Raw genomic sequence first — 25257 nt, forward strand, 5'->3', positions numbered from 1 at the left:
GAGCGGTGCAACGTTCGGATGCGGGGGATACAGACTTGAGTGGTGGGCCCGGGAGCTGCATTCGGACGCGCCGTCTTGTCCGGATATCCGGGCGCTAGCCCTTCGGTTGTTTTTTAAGAAAAAGAAAACTATATTACTGGGGTCTAGCCATGCAGTCGTGATAGAGACCCAGCCCATTCCAAAGACGGGCTGTGGTCTCGTGGACGAGAATCGCTACCACAGCCCAGCCCTTGTGCAAATGGGCTCCCCTTGTTCTTGCTTTGCGCTGCGCGACGTGCACCCGGGCCGGCGCCGGCGGCTCTTCGCTGACAGCCGGAACGCGGAGTGCCCACCCGTCACGTGAACGGGCCGGCGACGCGGCGGCGCTGCCATGTGACGAGTGACAAGGAGTAGCTGATGAATCCCGAGCATGCGCGCAAACCCATGGTCATACATCCTCCGAGCGCGCAGCAGTGGGGCACCGGGCGCGCGCGCCACGAAGCGCGATCTGCGGCAGCGCGTCCTCAGGCGCGCGCGTGCGCGGCGGCGGCGTTCATGGTGGAGCTCCGTGGCGAGTCCGAGGCCGCGCCGCTGGACGAGCTCGGTACCGGCCAGCACGGTCACATGGCGTTCCAAGCTCCATGGGGACGGCGCGCGCGCCATGGCGAGGAACACCAACGCACTGCACGGCCCTCGATCGGTGTAGTCCCCAGTCTCGGCTGCCCCACCACCGCAGCGGCTCCGTGTGCATAGCACACCTCAGTCAGGTGCCGGCTTGGTAGGTGACGCTGACGCAGAAGCAGTCAGTCAGGCCACCGTCGCCCAGGCCGCGGAGGTGAATTCAGGTGAGCTTGCCTTTGCCTGTCCCCTTGTTCTCAACCCAATGGATTTCGCATGAACTGAAAACTGTGCTGCGAATTCGGTCATGATATCTTCCGGTTATCTGAACTTGCAATCTGGTTTTACTGCTTACATCCCCATCACTGCAAAAGTGCAAAATGGATCTCGCATGAACTGAAAAACTGTGCTGCACAAAGGCACAAACAGCCATCTTTTTACACAGACATCCATTGAAAGAGGCCTGCTTTTTCTTTTTGTTCGTTTGCCTTCTGGATAATCACATCCAGATCAGCACTTCAGTTCAGCACTGTGAAAAAGAAAAAACTGAAAACGACCGACGCAGTTTCTGCAAAAACTCTCTAGAGAGTTTAGGCTGCAGAATCTTCAGCTGGTCAAATCTTATCATGAGGAACGCTCGAATTAGGAGTGCCACTTTTCTGTGCACGGTAAAAGGAAGGGGAATTGCATGTGAGCCATTAAAAAAAGACCGCAATCCCCTGTGAGCCACTGGAAAAGTTCAGCGGACTTCAGCGCCACTGCTCTAACTTTTTTTTGCCCTCCATGCCACTGCCATCAGATTGGGCTCTAACGGTATCAAACTACAGGTGTGAAAAGTCAAAAATACCCTTAAGTCTAAATATGTCATTAATTTTTTTTAGCAGCTTAATGACTTCAAATTTAAAAACTCAAAACGAAAGTTGTAGATCTCGTTGAGATCTATAATTTTCATATAAAAATTATCTTCATTTAATTCTGCAAAAAAAGATATGATTTGATATGATTAATATATCTTAGAAAAATCATATCTTTTTTGTGGTATTAAAAGAAGATAATTTTTATATGAAAATTATAGATCTCGACGAGATCTACAACTTTCTAGTTTTGAGTTTTTCCATTTGAAGTCGTTAAGATGCTAAAAAAATTAATGACATATTTAGACTTAAGGGTATTTTCGACTTTTCACACCTGCAGTTTGACACCGTTAGAGCCCAATCTGAGGCATGGAGGGCAAAAAAAAGTTGGAGCAGTGGCGCTGAAGTCCGCTGAACTTTTCCAGTGGCTTACAAAAAAATTACGATCTTTTTTAATGGCTCACAAGGAATTCTCTTTAAAAAGGAAGCAGGCAGGCACACCCCCTGTGGCTATCACTATCCTTTCTCCACAAACACAAAGTAGTTGTCTCATCGTGTCTAACATTGGTAGGGCAAGAATAAAATTCCAGGACACAATGCTTGCTTCGCTCCTTTCCATTCCTTTTTGGCTCAAAGTACACAGCAGGCTAGCGCACATGGCTGGCTAGCGTATTTACATTTTTCAGATCTTTTGCTGCTCAACAGTTACTTCTTTTTCTTATATATATAACATCAAGCTTCAAAACACACTTGATTTCACATTAGCTGTTGTTGACGATGTTGATAATAGTAGTTATACATGTCCACGAAGGGTTTAGTCTATAGACAACCCCTGGGACGATTACCGGAAGGAGTTCTTGGTCATCTTTTCCATGAGGTGACACCAACGGCGACATTGCTCACCTGGAACATATCAGAAGAAACAAAACAGTCAAGTCTGATTGATTGTTCATAGTTCACTTGGTGACTTGACAACGAGGGAAAACCAACGAACTATGGTCATATAGTGTTTGAGATAAGCTCACCAGTTTGCCCTTTTCATCCAGCGTCTTAGGATTCTCCACCAGAACCGTCTGGGGCCGAGCATCCTGCAAGTAGGAGCATGAAAGTTGAGCGAATAAAGCCTCTTTCATTATCGACGAACATTTGACATCAGTCTGGATTCAGACGGTTTGCTTCAACCCAATGGACCAGCGCTTTCATCGCAATACTAGATGGTCCAAGAGGATTTTGAAGCGAAAAATGTCGGCGGGACGCGTGCGGAATGTGCTAATCATTGGTAGTTGCCTACTCGAGGAACTGATTCCCATGAAACCATGGAGCAACCTGAACCTACCAAAGTTGTGATTTTTATGAAGGACAACCCCACAATTGATGCAACAAAAGGGTGGTTGTGCTGTGGTCATCAACTGCTTAATGGTCCCATCCCATAGAATTACTTTGGACACCAATAGTACTGCCTCCTAATAGCTTTGGTGTTCTATGTATGTGTGGAACTGTACTGACTGTTGAGACTAGGCAAAACACAAGGACTCACCGATGGCGCTGGCCGTGTAGAGCCACCGGCGTTGTTGTTCTGTAGGAAGTAGTTTGTAAACGGAATATGAGTTGTCTTTCATTGACGACACATGCAACGATGATGAGAAAAACGGATTCAGTTCGGCAGTAAACATACATACCCTGACTGGATTGATGTTGCGGCATGTTGGGCACCCGACTGTCGTCGCTCCCGGTGGGTATGCCAGAGTTGTCTGGCATTGCCCGCATGACAGGTGCCCCATTTGGTTTCCTGCTTCAGTTTAGGATCAGGAAACTTGTGTCAGCTGGAGGATGAAACTTGCATGAGAATGCAGTTGTAGCCTGTTTGTTGCAGGCAGACTAAAGGGAATTGGACATGAGGTTTCACCTGATCTTGTGGAGTTGAGCCTGCCACAGTGAGGGCAGCGTATGTTGGTGGCGCTGCGGGAGTGCACCAGCATGGTGAAGCAGCCGCCACACACGAGTTCAGACATCTCCGGTCCTACAGGAAACAAAGCAGAGATTTCGCTGAGAAAACTGAACAGGCAATTGCATCTTTAGACTGTAGCACCATGTCGACTCTGTTTACGAATAACAATAAGCTGTTTCAGACAAGGAAAAAGGCTTTATGCTTTATGCTTTATGCATGCATATATGTGTGTACCTGATGGGTTAGCGGTGGTGAAAGTGTTGCAGGTTGGGCAGCAGACGCCGGTGGCTCCCCTGCGGTACTGAAGAAGGCGCTTGCAGCCGCTGCAGACCAACTGGCTATGCATGCCTGCAATTGGAAATTGGTGCGGTTAGAATTCCAAATCCCAGCTCAGCTGCAAGAGGATGCAATCATGCAACACTTTGATCTGACAGTTTTTTTTTCGCGAACGTGGCTTTGCACGTATTACAAAACAGGCTACGTGGCTGTCGTGTATAATGCATCCATCATCCCTTGAACTCAAGAAAAAGGAAAAGGAGGATGAACCAGAGCATGTATATATACGCAGCTGTCAGCAGAGTGAGCACGCCAATGGAACGGTGAGCTATCTGCTATATTCTACTGCATTTACGACCATGTTTTCCTTAATGGAAAGGATGACGCCATGAACTTGGACAGCTCTGGTCACATTTTGCGGCGGGCAAAATTCGACATGCACAACATGTACAGGTGCTAGCTGGCTAGCTGTGCTGTGCATCATCCTGGCCTGAGATCGATCTGTGAACTTCTAAAGCATGGTACGTAGGCAATGCGCAGGGTGTCGCATCGCAGCTATAGATGAGATGAGAAACTCAGAGCTTGCGCACCATGGTAATAAGCTAGCTGCCGCGCAAGAAGGAGAAAGAAAGGAATCTGCTAAACCCTGAAACCCAAGCATGCAAGCCATAGGGCAAGAATGAAGATTTACCAAGGCAAGAACCCCAAGCTATATTCCGAACAACGCACGTACGTGCGCCTTTGAACTGCAGCTAAGCTAGCTGGAGGGGAGAGAGAGAGAGAGAGAGAGAGAGAAGCTGGAGGAGATGATGTTGGAGAGAGGGGGTTTGGGTTGTGGAGCTCCACGGTGGCAAGAGACGGGGGGTTGGGATCATATTTAAGGGCGGGCGGGGGATGGCCGGCCGGCCAGCCGAGGTGGATTCTCTCATCTCTGGGGCGGGGCGAATGGGATGGGGGATAGATTATTATTCGCTGGCCTGGCCTGGCCATGGAGGAATCCCGGAAAGAAACCGACGTCGGCGCCGGGGGAGATGATGCTGAGTGGATGGATGGGCGATGCGTGTGCGTGTGCGTGGGATGGATGAATGGATGTCTTTCGGATATATGCGCTGTTGGCTTGGTCGAAAAGCCATGGCTGAAAATACTATTCGCTGATTTGTTATGAGAGAAAAATATTAATTGTTGACTGAAAAAATATCACTTATAAACGAAGCGAACAGGATGATAGCCTAATTCCCTGCCCACGCCAGCGAGCGTAGGTTCAGCTGCCGAGCTCTCTTCCCCGACCTCTCCTCCTCCTTCCATCGAATCTTCCCCCTTGGCGCCAATAATTCCGCTTGCTCCATCGGGCTTCTTCTGGTTTCCCGAAGAACAAAAACTTGTTTTTGGATATGGAATTGTTAATTCTGGGAGGGGGGCGGGGCGGATTCGGTTCTGACTTGTCAAGGCGGTGCCTCGGCTTGGAATGGATGGCTTTACACGTCGGCTTGGAATGGATGGCTTTATTTCAATTCCGCCTTCACGCCTAGCTTATTTAAACTGCTAACTCTGTCTTCAAAAGAATACAATTCTATTATTATACTGCTACCTCTGTCTTCAAAAAAATACAATTCTCTAATTCAACTGTAAACTTGTACTACTGTTTATTTATTTTAATTATGCTGTACGGATACAAACCCCTCCTGTTTTTTTTTTCTAAAAAAACAAAAGAATGTAATTATAAAACCATGCCTATCAAACTAACTTATATTTGACCAAGTTTATAGTAGTAATTAATATTAGCATTTATGGCTCTTAACAATAAAAATATATTCTATAACTAATCTAATGGTACTTATTTTGTATCATACCCACTCTGTCCAGGAAAGAATGTAACTACGGGTTGCGTGCCGGCAAAAGTAGTCCATGTTTGACCAGGTTTTTAGTGAATACTATTCGCATTTATGACTCCAAATTAATTTATTATGAAAATACATTTCATAATTAATCTAATGGCATTTATTTGATATCATAAATATTAATACTTTTTTTTATCTATAATTAGTCAAACTTAAGATTATAAAATATGACGCTTGCTAGAATTGCATTATTTCCTGAACGGAGGGAGTAAATGTTAGTATATTTTTTATATAAATTTAGTCAAAATTCAAATTGATATATTCTTGAAAACTAAGAATTGCATTCTTTCGTGGATAGAGGGAGTACTACCCTCACGTTCGTGTACCTAGATAATGTTTAAGTACTCTGGGTTTAGAACATGGGATTTTTTTTTCTCTATTCCAACATTTTTCAATGAAATTGAACTGATTTATGTGAAATTCGTGTATGATTCTTAGAAAATTAATTCCTGTAGATTCCAAACAGATTTTAAACTTTGTATGGTCTTCTGTCACACCCAATTTTAAAGACAAAACTGAGTACTAACTATATGTATGCCCAGAAAATCAAATCACACATATGGCGATAAATTACAATAGTATCAAGAGACAATGCTTTATTATATAACGAAATATACTCATATTCAATACTTACATTGGATTATCGCGGAACTATAGGCGATCTTTAGGCTCCATCCTTCACAGGGATGGCTGACTGGGTGTAATACATGCCTAGTACTTCTATAGTCTTCTAGAAACTCCTGTGTGTCCTCATCAATCTTCTGAGCAACTCTACTACAGTCTGGGGGTGTGGGAAAATAGCAAGGGTGAGCACATGTCGTACTCAGCAAATATAACAAGGGGTTCATGAGGCTCAAAAGGATGACATTGGCGTACTTCGATTAGCTTTTAGTGAGTCATAATTTTAAGTAATTGAGTAGTATCAAATTTATCGTAATCCCATATAAACACATGATAAGGTAAACATGAATAATGAATAGCATAAACAATTAACCATTAATGATCATTTATTCCGTAAGAGTTCTAAGGCCGCTCGTGACCGCGAGCACGGCTGATATATCAGTTTTTAACACTCTGCAGAGGTTGTACATCTTTACCCATGAGCCGTGATTTACCCTTTCGTCCTAGGTGATCAACCTCTTGACTCACTACCAAGAAAGGTCGGCAGGGTTCACTATGAAGCCTTTCAAAGGTTCGTCTAAAAAGTTAGGGCCGCTAAGTTTTCAATTGGTAAGCAGATATAGGAAACCCCTTTTTGAATTTCTTCACGACTATACACATAGGAACATAGGTTGTCCTATACCTGAGTCGTCAAGCCCCTCTTGCGTTCTTACGATAACCACTAATAAGCTAGAAAATATCCTCATACTTGACTAAAGCTAGAAAAGGTCCTCATAGTTGTACTGTAAGTCCCGGTGACCACTTACAGATAAGTCCTTAAGAAGAGGAATCTAGAGCATCGCAAAAACTATGCTCTATCCGCCTTGTTCTTTGTTGCTAAAAACATCTTTTAGTGTTTATTGCATATACCATTAGTCAAGTTACAAGATCATGGTCTTTAATTGAGTGCTAGCATTATACTATCCAAATGCATAAACCCGTAGGAATCAAGGTACAGGGTAACAAAGTACTAGTAAATCTTTAGTGGTAGTCAAGGTAGACACATGCAATATAATTAAAATATAATTAATGTGAATAGGACAACAAGGATGATCCCATGCTATACTTGCCTTAACACTTGCTGTAACTCTTCTATTCTTCCTCGACTAGCTTTGGCAATGGCAATAGATTGGATTGTGCAGGAAAGGGAAATGTTGATGCAAATACCTTTTGTTTTTGGTATTCAATAGAAGGGACCGCTAAGGGAGGATTCTTCAGGTGTATTGGATGCACTAACACCATCACAAGTAATGCACTGCAACACGGAAGAGGAGTGCGCTCTCCTTGCTTTCCTTATTTTAGCTACTTTACCTCAGAATCCCTCTCTGGATCCGGGCTCGCCTCCACTATCGTTCCAGATTGATTAACCCACGACACCAGACACTATACCAATACCATACTATCAAACAATCTAGAAACAACTGCCTCAACACAACAAACAACAGCCTCAACACAACTGCCTCACCTATCTTATTCTTTTTCTTGTCTTCTTGTCCTTGTTTTCATTTCATAACTGCTTCCATCTCTGGATCCGAGCTCGCCCTTCGGGGATTGAAGAATACATGAAAAAAGAAATGAGGGTTAACCTACTGTTTCGTCACTGTTCCCCCTCGTACCTCCCCCGACAGGGGAGACAGCTAAAAGAGAAGAGTAGAGACAACTACCTCACCGATCAGATCTTCTGCCTTTTATTCCTTTCACAACCCCGTCAATCTCAGAATCCGAGCTCGCCTTCACTCGGTCAAGGGATTAACCTTTACCTCGTTCCGGTTGTTGAACAAAATCAATCACTATAAACATACCCAGCTCATTGCAGTTTTAGCGGCTCTTTTGAATTGGTAATAGCAATAGAAATAGGAATAGGAAGACGATCATCATTGCTGGTGGTATTCCCTCCTCACCGTGGCTTTCGGGGGAGGAGCATCCCTTGAGAAGGGATGGGTGCGAAGCCTACGTTGATCTATGAGATCTCGTTCATTGATCTATGAGACCTCGTTCCAAAGTGTTTTCCAAAAGAGCACTTCCAAGTTCAAACTTCAATCTTTGAGCAAGGTGAGTAGGTCCATTACCGGTGGATGCGGTATATCAAGGAATTTTTCCAAAAGAAAAGCTGGCGCCCAACGATGCGGCCTTCTCTTCCTTACGGGCATCCTCGATGAGAAGTGTAAAAGGCTAAGGAGCTCATCCCGAGTCTTGTTACTTGCCTAATGCTACTGCTTGCTAGGAACCGAAGTTTTCTTTCATGCCTGGTAGTGATTTTAAAGGAAGATAAGCAAGGTATGATGCTATCAAAGCATTTCACGACATCGCACTGAACTAAGCATTTCATATCGGGCCACTCGGGTACTGCGAGGAATAAAGTTCTCCCCCCTCGACCCCTTCTGAAGCCGTGTGATGTAGATCCAGAAAGATAGGCTCACCTCATTCAACAAAGTGGTCATGGCTTCCAGTACCAGTCGATCCTTATCCGCTGGCTGAGTTATTGGTCGAAACTCACCAGGCTTCTCTTAGGTTTAGGGATTCACGTGCGATACATTGGGCAGAATTTATAGGTACCGTCCCTCAAACCTTCTATAATTAGCCCAACATTTGGGGCTTTACCCCTAGTCACGGACTATGGCTGCTTATTAATTAAGTAAGGGAAAACATCTTACCATAGGATCGATCATAAGGCCTAGGTCTTTCTTCAAAGATAAGTACTGACCTTTCCTACTGTGTCAAAGCACTTTTGCTAAGCCTCACGCTTAAGCAAGTATTTCATCTGCATAAAGGAGGAAGTAACTTACCCTTGAACAATCGCCTGCTCTAGCATATTGGAAAAGGCGTGCATAGGTTGACTAGTCTAAAAAGAGAGGCTTCCTTATAAGGGAATTGGCGCCCGCAGCTCGGCATACTTATTCTACTGACTTATTAGCAACAGTAATGAAATCTGCCGTACACCACTATCGAATCAGGTCTCGGACAAGCAAGGGAACGAGTTTATTCATCTTGAGAGTAAAGCGTTTAGTGAAGAAGACGAATTGGACTTTCGAACCTAAAGCAGGCAGATAAACTGGTCCTATATAACCAAACTAAGCTCGGAGCGAGCCAGAAAAATAAGCTAATCCTTACGTTGTCCCAGCCTATCCATACAACGTTGTCAAAGTCCCAGCTGATGATTCTTATTTCCCTATTCTATTAGTAGGAGAGGAGCATGGCCAACCAATCACATCTGTAGCTCGAGAAACATCTCTTGCTTTCGCTCGCAGTTGTCTGATACTTGCTTGACTAGTAAAATAAGCCTACCTAGTGGATGAAACGGATGTGAATTCTTCCTTCAAAGCTCGTTTCCAAACGTATGAAAAAACATGTCCATGAGTTAGGCCGGGTATCCATCAAACCAAGCAATAGAGTCTGGTGTATAGATTGATTATTGAATGACAGGAACTACTACTACTGCTTAGCTTGCCACTTATTACTTGACTTATACAGGTGCAGGTACTTATCACTCTTACTCCAAGCCTGGTCTTTTTTGCCCAAGGACGACCGACCTAGTAAACTATGCCCGAGGCCAGCTTATTCAACCTCTTAGTCAGCTTGTATTGAGCGAGCCAGGTCGGAATTCCCAAGAATAGTCTTAACTTGACTCTCTGGCAAGGAAGCTATGATCCGTTCCTGATACCCTGCCAGGGCATCACTCACTCCATTCTTTCTGTTCTTGAGGGTAGTAGTTTCTGGTGCCGGATGCAGAAGCGATCTTGAGCATGCCCCGACCCCGTCGACAACATAGTGATATTTGGGCTTGGGCTTGGGATCGGCATGGCTTGTTTTCAGTCAGGTCAGCCTACCGGAAACTGTCGGAGCAAAAGAATTCTGATGATCATCTAGCAAGTAATGCTGATGGTAAAGAGGCTTCCTGGAAAGCATTATGGCGCCTACAGGTAATGCCAAAAATCCGTATCTTTTGGTGGAGGGAAAAATTGGCTACCGAGCTGCGGGGAGATGAGAAGACGTCACATGAAGGAGACTAGTAATTGCCCGTTGTGCGGTCATGAGATGGAGACCCTGTTCCATGCTCTGGTGGAATGTGACCATGCAAGAATGTTTTGGAGTATGGCAAAGGATCACTTTGGCCTGAAAGTGCCGAATTTACACCCTGCAACATGGATGGAAGATATCCTTGATCACAAGGTGGTCAGCAAGAGGGATGCTGCAGTGGCGATCTCAATTATGTGGACAATTTGGGGGAGAGCAGGAATAGCTATCACCATGGGGAAGTTCAGTATCAACCACAGAAATCTGTCGAACTGGTCGAGGAGCTGTTGAAGGCATTGGAAGTACCTACATTGTCAAATGTGGTGGTACCGACAGAAGTACCGAGATGGAAACCGTCACTTTTGGATTAAAGTAAATACTGATGGTGCAGTCGACTTTGTGAATGGGAGGGCTGGCGCTGGAATGATTGTTAGAGATGATCAAGGCCAGTTCATTCGAGCCAAGTGCAAGCAGTATGCTAATATTCAGGATCCATTCGTCATAGAGCTACTGGCCTGCTGGGATTCGATTGAATGGGCACATCAAGCGGGGATGCAGAAGGTGTGTGTGGAGACTGACTGCCAGACAGTGGTTTCAGCATGGCAGGAGGAGAAGGAACAACGGTCAGCTGTGTTCCAGATTGTGCAAGAAATGAAGCAGTTATGCTCCGTGTTCCAGGGTTTTGAATTTCTTTTTGTTCGCAGAGAAGCAAACAGAGCGGCACATGTGTGTGCACGCTATGCTCTTAGCTCTAGTATCACTGAACTTTGCTTCGATGTAAGCCTCTGTCTGACTAGGTTGCAGGCAGAACTTGTTTCGTCTATTCAATAAAGAGTAGTCGAGTTAAAAAACAAAAATGACTCAAACGTTGCTCGGCAATTAGTGGCTTCGTGGCCACAGATCCATCATGGAAAGAAGGAAACTTTCATCCGGCGTACCTCGTGTGACTTCTAGCTGTGCCTACCGAGTCAAAGAACCTGCTTCAACGAATAATAGAAGGTATCAGAAACCCCATTAACCCTTAGCTGATCTTGAAGCCACGGTTCTTGCTCCTAGGTACAAATCTATGGTGTAGCACCGCCAACAGTGGACGAGCGCCTACATCGATCTGTCTCCCGACAGGTTTCTTTTCAATCAACACAAGCAGCAGGCGTAGCTTTTCATTCACTCGCTCTAAGCACGGGAATAGAATAAAGGTATGGGTCCCCCACCTTACCATCCGTTCTGTCAGACCAATTGCTAAAGAGTTTTATTCGATTTGAGACAATCAGGAGATGGGCCTTTCTAAAATTGAACAGCCGGTATTGTGGCATTCGGATCTGCCTTATTGACCGGCTTTGGTCGAGCAACCGATAAAGATACATTTCTTTCACGGTAACTGCCTACATAACTAGTCTTCCTCTTTTCAAGGAAGTGAGTCTCAGTTTGCTTCTGGTCATCATCAGCTTCTGATCTTCAGCGCTCACAAGCGATTCTCGTTCTACTCATAGCAAGCACTACAGATAGACAAACATACAAGCAACAAATAAAAGCAACTAAGAACAATACACCACTCAAGATAAAATAACGTACTAAAAGAGAGCTAATTCTATGGTCACAAGATCACAAGAAACGCCGATAACAGAACTATCGTTAAAAAGAAACGACTATCGAGAGTTTTATATATATTATAAAAAGAAAAAAAGCCTACATGCTTCATTTATTTTAATTGACTAAAACCATGTAAAAATTATTAAGAGCAGATTAGTCAAAACATAACTTAATTTAAAACTCGAGTTGAAACTACTCATATTTTATTTATAAACAATGCCATATAATTTAATCAAGTTAAACTTTTACTTTACAAAAAGAAAAGGATATAAGAGCATCTAAACATGTTTTTATACGATTGTGTTTGAGGCTAACAAATTATAATCAAAACATATTTAAGTTGATATTAATCTATCTAATATTCATTTATAAAAGGCCGACATGACAATCCTCGATTACTTTTAATTAATAAACTAGTTGCATATATATTAATTAAATTAATATTTAGTTTATAAATCACTAGCATGTAAGTATGTAACACGTCAACGCCGCTGTTAGGACGTAGAATAAACAGAGAAGAACTCGAACATGCAGATGCTCACCAGCAATAGAAACAGGATGACGACCATGGCAGGCTCGGCAGGAGCAGGATCCGAAGATGGCAGCACAACTCAAACAGAGATTCAGGGTTCGTCTCGATGAAGATCCCCATGTCTACGAGTTCTCCGTCCATGCAAGCGGTTGCATGCGACTATATGATTGGTGCTCAGCATCCAGCTACAGGAGCAGGCGTCAGCGGCCTGCTACACAGGCCGAGCTGCACATACGGCAGGAGCTCCAGTCGTCCGTTGCCTGAAGGTCATGGCAAGACGTACTTACAGAAACTATATATGTACGTAGAGAGGTGATGAGGAACAGGCAACATCGATAGTGTTGTTACGAGTCACAGAAACAAGAAGAAGGATTTCGAGAGATTGATCAAGAGCTGCTGCACACATGACCATGGCCTGACTGCTGCCCTACTTGAGCCTTCGTGGCTGGCTCACATGCAGGACCGGACTCGACCAAGATGAGGTAGGGTCGATTGCAGTGTACAATGGTACACTTGCTGAGGAGAAGGGTCACAGGATGTCCAGAAGTCACTGAACGATGCTGCTCCATGAAGGTTTGCCGAAAAAGTGACCGGAAGGGGACATGGTCAACCACTGATGGATTGATGAAAAGAAAGATACTACAGCGTAGAGAAAGATCTACCTTGTGGCGACGGTTTTCGCCGAAGACGTCATCAGGGTTGGCTGGCGGCGACATGAGACGGAGGAGAAAAATCCAATTTACTACATGAGGGATTTCCCAAATTAGGGACTCCCTTACGGTAGTTTTGGTGTGCTTTGCCCAAGGGGTTGGTACATATATATAGGGAGAAAAACTCCCCACCCTCACGTCAACTAGCAATATGGTACTAAATGACGTTGCACCATCTACTTACACTAATGAGCCTAAATAAACATTAAAGCCCATTAGTAAATAAATGACCTTTGAGATTTATAATAAGAATTATTGCATATGGGCTTTGAGGGTCGATGGAAAATTGTGCTTGGATTTTTCTAATTTTGAAATTAAATAATTCATGAAATAAACGTTACCATTTATATCACGAAAAATGCTCCGAAACTTAGAAAAATCCCTGGAAAAATTCTGGATGAAGAACTCAAATCAAGTACTTGGAGCTCACGAAAAGATATTTTGGAGCATCTAAAAATTAGATTATGCTCGAAGAAAAGTGAGAAAAAGCTCTAGAAAAGCTAGAAAAATTCTTGGGAAAGCCGAAGAAGATAGATTGATGATGGATGAACTCAAAAGAAAAAATTTGAGCACCAGAAGAGGATCTTGAGAAACTCTGAATGAATAAATTAGGATCAAGAAAGAAAGAATTTGATTGTAGGAAAAGACAGAGACGAGCCAGAGATAGGTAAACGACTTACTAAACACATTTTTTTAAAAAAAATTACTCATTCATAACATCAAATCAAGCAACAAGCAAGTATCACATCATCCAAACGTCCATCAAAATTAGAAAACTTTAAAAATTCAAAATTTTCCTATAACTAAATTTGTGCTATCTCCAACCAAACTTGGTAAATTTTATATCAAGATTGAAATCATTTTAATTTATTTAGAGTTTTCTATGCACAACCCAAAATTGGAATTTTTGGGGTGTGACATCTTCGATGTGCATTTGTCGTTATTGATTTTTTTCTATAATATGTATTCTTGAAATCAATCAGATTAACGATATTTGTGGATTTTTTCAAATACAAATCTACGCATATGTGTTGTATACGTGTTTCTAAGTATATATTTAAGCTCTCTGTATCCTTGTGCCTTTGTTTCTTGGAGGAAAAAATGTTGGATGCAAAAGTAAAAATAGATTTTGCTATTAATTTTTTTCTTCTGTCATATGCGCCCTTATTTTGTGATCAACCGATAAGCTGAAAACTATGTGAAAAAATTATGTGCACGGTTGCAGATGCTAGAAATCTTTATTTTGTTTATAAATAAAAGAACATCCATTTTACTTACTCCGTGACCTAATTCTCCCATCCTATGGTGATCAGATTCCTTTTTGGACTATATATCGGAGGATTAACTCAACTCTTGATATTCGAACAATCCCCGCAGTTGGAACATCGTCGACACTAGCCAAGACTGGAGACATTCAAACTGGAGTGAAATTCTGTAAAAATGGAGGTAGGGAGACCTTTAGTGAACACATCCACATATTGGGAAGTGGATGGCACATGAAGAGCGCGCATTTCCCCTGTAGCAACTTTTGTCCTAGACAAAATGTAAATCAATCTCAACATGTTTGGTGCGCTGATGTTGCACCGGATTGGTTGAGAGATAAATGGCGCTAACGTTATTGCAATAGACCACAGAGGAATGCCGGAGCAGAAATGGAGCTCCTAAAGTAATTGCCAGAGCCATGAGATTTCAGCCACAGCATTAGCAATGGCTTACCATATTGGAGGATTAACTCAACTCTTGATATTCTAACACTATAATGCTGCTATTTTCTTCTAAATTGAGGTTGTTTGGTTAAGTCCATTTCCTATATATGTAAATTGAGTGGACTGGGAGAAAATTTTCATTTGCCTCTCTTCAATCCAACTTGTATTGATCCTTTATTAGTATTGACAGATCCTGTGGGAATAACCAAGGAATAATAAGGTACTCATGAGCTTGCAGAGGAACTTGGGCTGCCTAAATGCATGTCGTGAGCGTCGGCATGGGTTTTGCCTTTCACTCTCACTGTATTAGACTAAACTTGTTTTCTTCTTATGAATAAAAGAACTGTACTCCCACTCTCATTTTCCTACAATATACATATAGATCAAACAAGCCCTGTTGTAATTACACCATGGCTTACTTTTTGGTGCCAACGCCATCCAAAGCATTTTGTCATCACCACATCGCGCTCCTCTCGGTCTCCGACAAGAACTAGATGAGCTGTCTACGATGTGCATCTACAAGTCTATACATCTCATCAAGATGGGCTATGGTTGCACGACTTTTAATTTCCTTAGATATTTTGGCATTGGCCACGCATGCATGTGCATAGTAGATGCACGCTACCACTAATCGGAGGTTGCAACAAAGGGCCAAAATACTCTTTCTCCATTTTATACTCTTTCTCCATTTTATAGGCTTCACTTTAAGCATACATTTTAAAGGATCCGTGCTCGAGCAAGTTGATGCGAACAGTCCCGATCTTTTATCAGGTCAAGATAAACAATGATTTGGTAGAGGCTTGACACATCGATCCGGCTTGAGATGAAAAGATCTAAACCCTGTAACCTTAGCACCACATATCCTCTACTTATCCACCACCTATCCCTGCCCGCGGATCGAAGAATACAAGCAAAAACTCTCGAAGAATGCAATCTAAATGAAAGTGACAATTACGATGTATGATTAAGCACTCGAAATTAGGGTCTCATAGATCGATAAACGACAACTATTCAAAGACAGATTGACCTAAACCAAAATCCAAAATCTAACTTGAGAGATCATTATTGAACATATAATCTAACGGATGGTCAAGGATACCTATTTGCGTCCCTAAGGAGTCCTGGAGTCCTGACATATTACAAGGCCCAACAGCCCAAAAGACGGTGATACATCACCCTAACAGATTCTGGATGCGTCAACTTGTTACACTGATTTTCATTGATTCCGAAGGAATTTTAAAGTGAGACTAATGCCATTGAAAAGATTATCTCTTTAGCTTTCCGTGCATGGGACATCCAAAACGAAGTCCATAAGCGACTCGGGCATCAATTTTGGCGTGTGCTGCTCCTAGAGTCTGAGATGGACTTAGACATATATATGTATTAGGCCTCCAACTTTTGTTGGACGCGCACATTGGCCTTCTAAGGTGGTGGCCAAGGAGAATGACGTCCTTAGACATCCTTGAAGTGTTCTCCACAGTGTTCTTGTGTGCTCCCACTTGGGCCAGGGTCCCAAAGACGATTAACAGGCCCACAACGACATCGTAGTACTCTACAGAATTAGTAGCAACATATCTTGATTATTTGGAGGCCTTGCCGACGTGACATTGAGGTCAGATCAGATTTATTTGACAGCATATCAAATAAGCTTTCCATCAAGTACTTATGGACCTCAATCGCACTCCGAATGGAAGAGTTATGGCCGTCATAATAGAGTACTGCTAGGTTGCTAACGAACCGAATGTTTAGCTTCGATGGCCTTGCACTCAAGGTCGATCTAATGCATGGCATATCCACGTCCCATCTGTTGTAGAGAACATAGAAAGAGTCTTCTGCATGTTTGCATAGTCATCATCATTCTTACTTATGTCACTGTGCAAACTTAGGAATGAGCTCACTTTGTTTTTAACTTTCATGGACGCTTTTTAGGTGTCTTGTCCTCATCACGTAGAAAAATAATAAAAAAACATTTAATTATGTATCTTCAAAATTTATTTCACTAAAACAATACCTTATTCATTGCATTACACTAAAAGAGAGAAAAATCCTATCCAACTATTGATAACACTAGCATCTACAAAGATACAATACCTTAGTTGGTTTAAATCCATTATATTATCATGTCTACTATAGCTAAAACAACTAGAACTTCCTGACAGATCATAATTTGATAACAATAAATCCAAAAGAACTACCATCTATTAAAAAAATCTTTTGATCTACAAAATGTGTATCTACTAGGTGAAATACTGAGCTTAGTACACAATAACTTGATCTTCCTGACAGATCTGAAAAAACTACCAACAAAATTGCAAATTTCCACTAACAAAAGCAAGCTCAGGCAAGGAGAATAGAAGGGGGAATAGGAAAGAAGAAATAAGAGGGTATAACATGACCTGTATACTAGGTCTTGTCGTGCTAGGATGCATGGCGTGACTGAGTGAGCCCCCACCATGCCACCACACTAGCCTTGGTCACCCGATGGTGCTAGCGTGTCGGACGCCGGACATTGCTACGTCAATGCATGTGGCACGTTAAATTGGTCCTGTTGCGCTTGGCATATTGGTACAACCAAAAAGATAGATTCGGAAATAGTTTTTCTATCAGATTATTATTAACATAATTATTAACATTTTTTAAAAAGAGATCCTCCAACACAAGTGGTTGCTAAAGATGTCTATTCTTGGAATGTTGTTGATTAATCACTCGATACTTATTACTGGCCCCACCCATATGAATAGATGATTTGGCAACCATATAAAACCATTTATGAGTAAGAAAAGATCTTATCAATAGTGAGACAGAGGTGGTTGCATCTTTAGTATACTGTAACGAATAGCACTAGTTAGTTACAGATTCTCGATTGGAGGCGTCGCCCTCGATGCCATGCATCTTTCCTAGTCAGACGACCATTGCAGCTGCCACGTGGCAGTGTGACCCTTCATATAATTATGCCACGTCGGCTTTGTTCTGGCGTCAAATCATTAGCAAAGGTCAATGGGAATAATTGTACAGGAGTCTGACGCGTGGATGGCTGCCATTGCGTGCCCTTTTTATGGTCATTCATCCTCCGGCGGCCCGTCAGGCCAGTGTCAGTGGAGAGTTTCATGGCATATTTTTTTTATCCAAAGTACCAAGATTTGTCACATCAGCTTTTGAGTTGGTAACTGTGATAGCGGATTTCATACATATGAAACTCTCTTAGATCTCTCTTCATATTTAAGCTGTCAAGTCAGCAAATTTGCTGATGTGTCACTGTATTAATGAGAATAAAACTTTTTTGAAATCCTCGTTGAGACTGGTCTAATCGTGCGAGCTCCGATCATGGCATTGCATTGCATTCACTTTGCACGGGCAAAACTAAAAGTAAAAAATAATTAAAAAATGACTAATAATGTAGATTAAATTATTAGTATTTATAGGGAAACTGCCCCATTTTTATCCTATGCCGATAAATTATATTCTTGGACAATAATGCCCCACAGATTTTGATACATATTTTTTGTCCATGGAAAGAGATGCCATTGCAAAGTTAGTTTTGCGACATTTGGAAAATGATGTATATCAGATTCACTCGTGTGGGTCATGTGGAATCATATGTCAAGCTCACTCAACTTGCATATTATCCTGAGTGCACCATTTTTTTTGCAACAGTTGTATCTATTTCTCAAAATCCGTATAATTTGTCGCCACTCACACTCGTTAAGAGAATCTTTACCCAATTTAGATTTTCCATATTAACAAAAGGTACAACTAAATCATTTTTTATTTTTTCACGATAAAAAAATATGTTAGGAGAAAATCTAATCCTCATGTCTAGTTATTAGGTATTAGGGCCACCATAGTCGTGCACAGGTTCATTGAGGAGAGACAACAGTGTTGTGAGAAAGGATGAGTCGACTCAGAGAGCAAAAAGCACGATGGGGCCCATGTAGAAATAATAAAACGCATTTCTCTCTCTGTAGCATGGCCTGATGGACCCGTTTCCTCCGCCCACCTGAGAGGAAGGTTGATTCTTCCCTCCTCCAAAACCTTTGTTTATTCATCAAGAATCGACTCATGAAGATCTTGCATCATTTCATTCTCTCTCCTTCATGAGTCACCTAGTGCAGTGGTTAAGTCGATTCATTGGTACACCACGTCGGAGAGGCCATAATAGAAAGATGTTCCCTATTTCTTCTATTACCTATTAGAAGATAATTATATATGATAATTGTTATTTAGATCAATGGTTCATAATTATTTCAAAGTACCGTACCCATTTGACAGTATAAAACTAAATTGAGCTACATTTTGGAACCTATAGAGCAAAGAACATGCAAATGCGTATGTACGCCTCCACATACATGCTCACCATTACTCCCTCCAATCCGGTGACAATTATTTGAGGTTGTCTTCCAAGCTTTGAGTATAAAATATACTACTTTTTATCGTGTTGAGTTTAAATGCTTGCAAGTGGTATGAGTAGATTTGTGTTATCCTCTCTACACAAAAGGATGTAATTATAGGATTTGTACTAGTTAAATTAGTTTAAGTTTAACTAAGTTTACAAATAGTATTGACATTTATATATCCAATAAAGTTTACTCTAAAATGTATTTTATAATTAATTTTTGTACTTATATTGTATTTTGAATGTTAGAACTTTTTTACATAACTTTAATCAAAGTTTGAGTTGTTTGACTCATCAAAAGCAAGAATTTGCATCCACTTGTGGACAAAGAGAGTAAGCGATAATGCTCTGACTCGAACATTCAGCGTTTCTGATCCGGACGCGGCAGATAACGATTGGCTACAGCGCCCGCACGTACTCCTCCACTCATCTCTCCATGGCATTATCTGCTCATCTCACCGTCCGCTCATTCGAACGCCGCCTCGCTCCCTCCCGCGACGTGCGCCTACTCGTGACGCAAGGCTCCATGGTGCCATGCACCCCATCCCACGCCGTTGCTCCCCATCCGCTCGCTCGCACCCTGTGGCTTGCACGCTTCTCGCCCCTTCCATCGCGCATGCCACCGACTCCCTCCTTGGCCGGTGGCGGTGCTCTCACTCACCCCGGCGTCCTCCTCCCCCACCGTGGCATCCTCCTCCCTCACCCCGGTGGCTCGTTCCCCCACCCCGACGTCCTCCTCCCCCACCTCGACGGTGCCCCTCCTCCCACACCAGTGTCCTCCCCCACCGGGAGGACCCAATGCCTGCATATCCGACGGTCATGGGACTCCCCGCGCCAGGCTCTCTCTCTCTCCCCCTATGTTGCAATTGTATGTTTCAATTGTTTCAAACGTTTCAGAGGCATGTTGTAGTTGAATCATATGGATGTTGCAAAAGTGGATCGGGGGATGTTGCACATGTTGCAAATGTTTTAGAGGCATGTAGCAAGCATTTTGTTCAAAATGTTTCATTTGTTCCTAGACGTATTGTTTCAAGCGTTTGATTTGGATGTTTGCATATGTTACACACATATGTTGCAATAGTATGTTCCAAAATGTTTCATCTATTTAGTCTTCTGTTGAAGCAAGTGTTGTATCTAGATGTTGCATATGTTTTCATACATATGTTGCAACTGTATGTTCTAGATGTTTCATCTGTTTGAGATGTATGTTGCACTCAAGTGTTTCACGTTGCACGTGTTTCATGCTGTTCGGAGAGTCAGAGGGCGCTAGGGAATAGGGGCGCAACGGGCCGGTGGACGTGGCGCGCGGCGCTCTAGGGGGCCCACATCGAGGGCACGACGGCGCACGCTTGCAGGGGTGAGGCGAACGGATGGGGATGGGGTGCGGGGGGGGGGGGGGAGGGGGGCATCTAATGGAAGCTGGACCCACATTACTACAGAATAGCACTTCACTGTCGGCCTCATCACTGCCGGAATTATGAGAACTGGCAGTGTTGACCCTTCACTGCCGGTTCTTAGCTCTAAAAACCAGAAATTAATTTGGGATATGACCGAACCGGCAGTGATGACAACTATCACTGCTAGTTTGTGTCTCTAACTAGCAGTAGTCTGATGGCCACATATCACTGCCGATTCAAGCCAAGAGACGACAGTGATTGTGCTCTATCAATGTCGGTTCTAGCTAAGAACCGACGGTGATAAGCCTACAACACAAAAGGCTATAGCCGTCCTCTCCTTCCTCCTGTCTTCCATCCCGAGAACAGAGGCACGTGTTTGGGCCCTTCCCTCCATTGTTGCGGCTGCTCTTCACCATGAAGCTAGCGCTTGGATTTTAAAAAAAATGGCTTGATCTTTTTGCTTTAATGTTAGTAACAAACATCCACTCCTCTGATCTTGTTGCTTAATTAGCTTTGTTTTGATGGCTACATTGCTTGATTCTCATTCTAGTTCTTTCTCCATTCTAGAGAGCACTTTTCTAATTGGACATTTGTGCAAGGCTCAAATTGTAATGAATCCATCATCCAAAAGGTTGGTGTCTATGAACACATTTAAATTCCTAGCTAATTATTCCATGGTGGTCAAGATCATCATTGTTAGTATGTGATGCTATAATTAGCTCTTAGAAGTAGAGTAGATTCTTTTACAATTTGTTGAGAAAATTAATCTATGTGTCACATAACAACGCATTGTTTGGAGTTACATTGTTGTTCATGATCATATCTCCAATTTTAGACTTTTTTTTAAAATAGTGTCTCCATTTTTATGTGACATGGAGTAGAATAATTGTTCTTCATTATTGTGCAATAATTTTTTATGGGGTTGCGTTTTTCAATTTATATGGGCATTGTTTGGAGCTACATTGTTGTTCATGATCATGTCTCCAATTTTAGTCTTTTTAAAATAAGTGTCTCCATTTTTATGTGGCATGGAGTAGAATAGTTGTTCTTTATTATTGTGCAATAATTGATTTTACTACGATTTTCAATTTATAGGGCCGGGGCTACTAATTTCAATTTTCCAATAATTAGTGTACAATAATGTTTTCCAAAAATGGTACTTTCAAGCTACAATTATTGTTCATGAAGCTCGATTTCTTATTAATTCTTTGTAATTACTATCTCAATATTGTTTTGTGCAGAGATGGATCGAGAGTGGATGCATCTGTCCCGAATGGACAAGCGGTACATGCATGGCGTTAGCTAGTTTATCACCGATGCCAAAGCCCATGATGGGAATGGGAACCCTATCTTCTGCCCATACAAAGATTGCAAGAATCAAATGAACTTTCATCAAATTGTGTCTATACGATCGCACTTGATTACTAGGGGGTTCATGCAAAACTATACGATATGGACTATGCATGGCGAGGTTGGTGTGAATGTTCCAAAGGAAAACGATGATGATGTGGACATGCCTAGCATAGCCATCCACGATGCTGACGAGGAACTCGGTGTCAATACGGAATCTATGGCCACAGTAAATAATGTGTTTAGGAAGACGCTAGTTGACGACACCGAGGATAACGATGGCATTTCTCAGCTGCTACGTAATGTAGAGACCGAGTGTCTTAGTGAAAGACAGCTGAGAAAGCTAGAGAAAATGAGACAAGATAGCAAAACACCATTGTATAAGAATTGTTCAATGAGCAAACTAAAAGCCAACATAATGCTGTTAGAGTTCAAATCGACAAACGGATTGAGCGATAAAGGCTTCGATCAGTTGTTAGGTATAATAAGGAAAATGCTCCTAGAAAAAATGAGTTGCTAGAAAAGACATACTTGGCCAAGGAAATGATCTGCCCCATCGGCCTCGAGGTTGAAAAAATCCACGTGTGTTCCAATGATTGTATATTGTACCATGGAGAAAAATACAAAGACTTGGACAAGTGCCCCAAGTGTGAAGCTCCATGATACAAGGAAGGGTCATCAGATGAGGGTACCAAGACCAGAGGAGATCCCGTAAAGGTCATTTGGTATTTCCCTATAGCTCCCCAGGTGCATAGGCTGTTTGCATGTGCAAAGTTAGCCAAGCTGTTGCGTTGACATGGTGAAGAGCGTAAGAAAGATATAATGATGAGGCAGCCCGCCGATGGGCATGACTGGAGGACTGTCAATACTATGTTCTATAAGGACAACGATGGAGAGGTAAGGCACATTTGGTTTGCTTTGAGCACAAATGGGATGAATCCTTTCGACCAGGTTAGAAGCAATCATAGCACCTGTCCAGTGACGCTCTGTATATACAACCTTCCACCTTGGGTCTATATGAAGAAGTCGTACAACCAGATGCCACTACTGATCCAAGGGCCAAGACAACCTGGGAATGACATCGATGTGTTTCTAGAACCAGTGATCGATGAACTAGTGAAGATTTTTGAAAAGGGTGTGCCGAACATTTGGGACGAGTACAAAAAGGAACATGTCATGATCAAAGGAGTACTTATCGCTACAATCATTGACCTGCCAGGTCGAGGTTTGTTGTTCGGAGAGAAGACAAAAGGCTATACGAGATGTGTCGAGTGTTTGAAAGACACCGATGCGGTAAATCTACCAAATAACTCAAAGATAGTTTATATGGGACACCGTAGGTTCCTACCTAAGGATCACCCTTACCGTAGGAACAGAAAAGATTTCAACGGTACTATTGAGAAATGCTTAGCTCCAAAATATCGAGACGGGCTTGCGATACTTCAAAAACTCAAAAAACTAGAGGTTGTCCTTGGGAAGGGGGACAATGCAGTAGCAGCGCCTGATGGGAGTGTTTGGAAGAAAAAATTGATTTTCTAGAAACTACCTTACTGGCCATTTCTGAGTGTATGCCACTATCTTGATCCCATGCACATCACTAAAAACATGTGCGCTAACACGCTTAACACCTTGATCGACACCGAGGGGACATCGAAGGATTCACTAGCCACATGCCTAGACATGCAACACTTAGGAATCAGGAAGGAGCTACATCCCGTGGAGCTAGAGAATAGCCAGTTTGAACTTCTGGTTGCATCATGGGCATTGAAGGAAGAAAAGCGTGCACTTATTTCTTTCTTCAATGAAGTCAAAGTCCCGATGGGCTACTGTGCGAACCCAAAGAGGCTAGTGAACAAGAGAAAACTCAAGTTCAACTATGGTCCTATAAAGGCCCATGACTGTCATGTCATTATGACTCAGCTGCTCCCTATTGCCCTATGTGGTATCCTCCCCCAAAGGTCCACGCCACATTCATAAAGTTGTGCTTGTTCTTCAACGCGATCTCAAAAAAGGTCATTGATGTGTCCATACTAGAGCAGCTGTAGTGGGACATAGTCAAAACTCTCGTTAGGCTTGAGATGCATTTCCCACCGACTTACTTTGATATCTCATTACATCTGCTCATTCATCTTGTTGACCAAATTAGAGCCATTGGCCCAATATACCTACATTAGATGTTTCCTTTCGAAAGATTGATGAAAGTTTTGAGGAGGTATGTTAGGAATAGATTCAGGCCAGAAGGGGACATGGTTGAAGGATGGTCAATGGAGGTGGCCATTGAGTTCTACACATATTATCTGGACATCAAAAGTGTCGGAGTTCCAGAATCTCGTCATGAGGGAAGACTACATGGTAAAGGAACGATCGGGGAGAAATCTATTACAGTAGATGACCCTGTTTCTTTTAGACAGGCACAGTTCGCTGTTCTCTAGCAAGCCATGGGTGTGATGCCATACATTGATGAGCATAGGCAATCGCTGCAAACTCTGTATCCGAGCAGGTCATAGGCTTGTCTGGATAAAAAACATAAGGAGGAATTTGTTAACTGGTTGCGACGCCGCTTGCTTGGAATAAAGTTGGGTAATCAACTGGATGCCTTTGCCAAGGGACCTTCGAGCATATCTTAAGTACAAAGGGTATGAGATCAATGGATTCACATTTTACACAAAAAAGCAAGATGGAAAGAGCACATACCAAAATTGTGGTGTTTGTTTTGATGCTCATGATGAAAACAACAACGTGCATGCGACATACTATGGTTTCATAGAGGAGATATGGAAGCTAGCCTACGGTCCGTTGAAGGCAACTTTTTTCGCTGCCAGTGGGTCCTGGCTCGAGGAAATCAACAATGACAACAAATGGTTCACTACCATTGATCTCACTAAGACTGCATACAAAGACGACCCCTTCATCCTTGCAAGAGATGTTATGCAAGTATTCTATGCAAGGGACAACAAGACAAAAGAAAGGATAAAAGTAGTCCTAGAAGGGAAAAGGAAGATTATCGATGTCGATGGAGTGACGGACGAAGAAGACTACAGGGGCTATCAGGAAATGCCTCCATTGGGGACGAACGTACCCCTACCTATCCTTCTAGAGGGTGATGAACCTGCTTACGTACGGCTTGATCACAATGAGGCCCTCATTGTTGATGCACCTAAAGATAGTTAGATTATTGTTAACTATGTAATCATTATTCGGACGTTGTTCACCAACTATGTAATCTAATTTATATTTTGTGCGCTTCTCTAAAATTAAATAATTGACTATGTAATCAAATATTGAGATGATGTTGAGAAACACTATTATTTGATAATTATAGACCATTAATT

General features: G+C 42.5%; 2 protein-coding genes across 5 annotated transcripts; one reads left to right on the forward strand and one right to left on the reverse strand.

Annotated features, from left to right (window-relative positions):
- Positions 1-2040: 2040 nt before the first annotated feature.
- Positions 2041-4533, reverse strand: LOC136501275 (protein LOL4-like). Of its 4 annotated transcripts, none has more exons than XM_066496774.1 (7): positions 4367-4532; positions 3634-3747; positions 3358-3471; positions 3131-3243; positions 2989-3027; positions 2477-2539; positions 2041-2354 (listed from the first exon to the last, which is right to left on the reverse strand). In XM_066496774.1, the coding sequence occupies exons 2-7, from the start codon at positions 3743-3745 to the stop codon at positions 2313-2315; spliced, it is 483 nt and encodes a 160-aa protein (XP_066352871.1). In that variant the 5' UTR covers positions 3746-3747; positions 4367-4532; the 3' UTR covers positions 2041-2312. The 4 variants fall into 4 exon arrangements, with proteins under 4 accessions (XP_066352871.1, XP_066352872.1, XP_066352873.1 ...); XM_066496775.1 differs by having other exon boundaries at positions 3131-3240; positions 4367-4531; XM_066496776.1 differs by lacking the exon at positions 2989-3027 and having other exon boundaries at positions 4367-4533.
- Positions 4534-10565: 6032 nt separating this feature from the next.
- On the forward strand, positions 10566-11078 carry LOC136499445 (uncharacterized). Its single transcript, XM_066495098.1, has one exon. The coding sequence runs from the start codon at positions 10566-10568 to the stop codon at positions 11076-11078; it is 513 nt and encodes a 170-aa protein (XP_066351195.1).
- The last annotated feature ends 14179 nt before the right edge of the window (positions 11079-25257 follow it).

This window comes from Miscanthus floridulus, chromosome 13 (assembly GCF_019320115.1).
Source record: "Miscanthus floridulus cultivar M001 chromosome 13, ASM1932011v1, whole genome shotgun sequence".
Taxonomy (NCBI): Eukaryota; Viridiplantae; Streptophyta; class Magnoliopsida; order Poales; family Poaceae; genus Miscanthus; species Miscanthus floridulus.

What these genes read in the sequence shown, in the direction of transcription:
- LOC136501275 (XM_066496774.1), bottom strand. Translation starts at nt 3,745, where the DNA reads ATGCATAGCCAGTTGGTCTGCAGCGGCTGCAAGCGCCTTCTTCAGTAC. An exon ending in GCTCAACTCCACAAGATCAG is followed by an intron (nt 3,244 to 3,357) that starts GTGAAACCTCAT and finishes CCTAAACTGAAG; the next exon opens with CAGGAAACCAAATGGGGCAC. An exon ending in GCAACATCAATCCAGTCAGG is followed by an intron (nt 3,028 to 3,130) that starts GTATGTATGTTT and finishes TACTTCCTACAG; the next exon opens with AACAACAACGCCGGTGGCTC.
- LOC136499445 (XM_066495098.1), top strand. Translation starts at nt 10,566, where the DNA reads ATGTGGTGGTACCGACAGAAGTACCGAGATGGAAACCGTCACTTTTGG.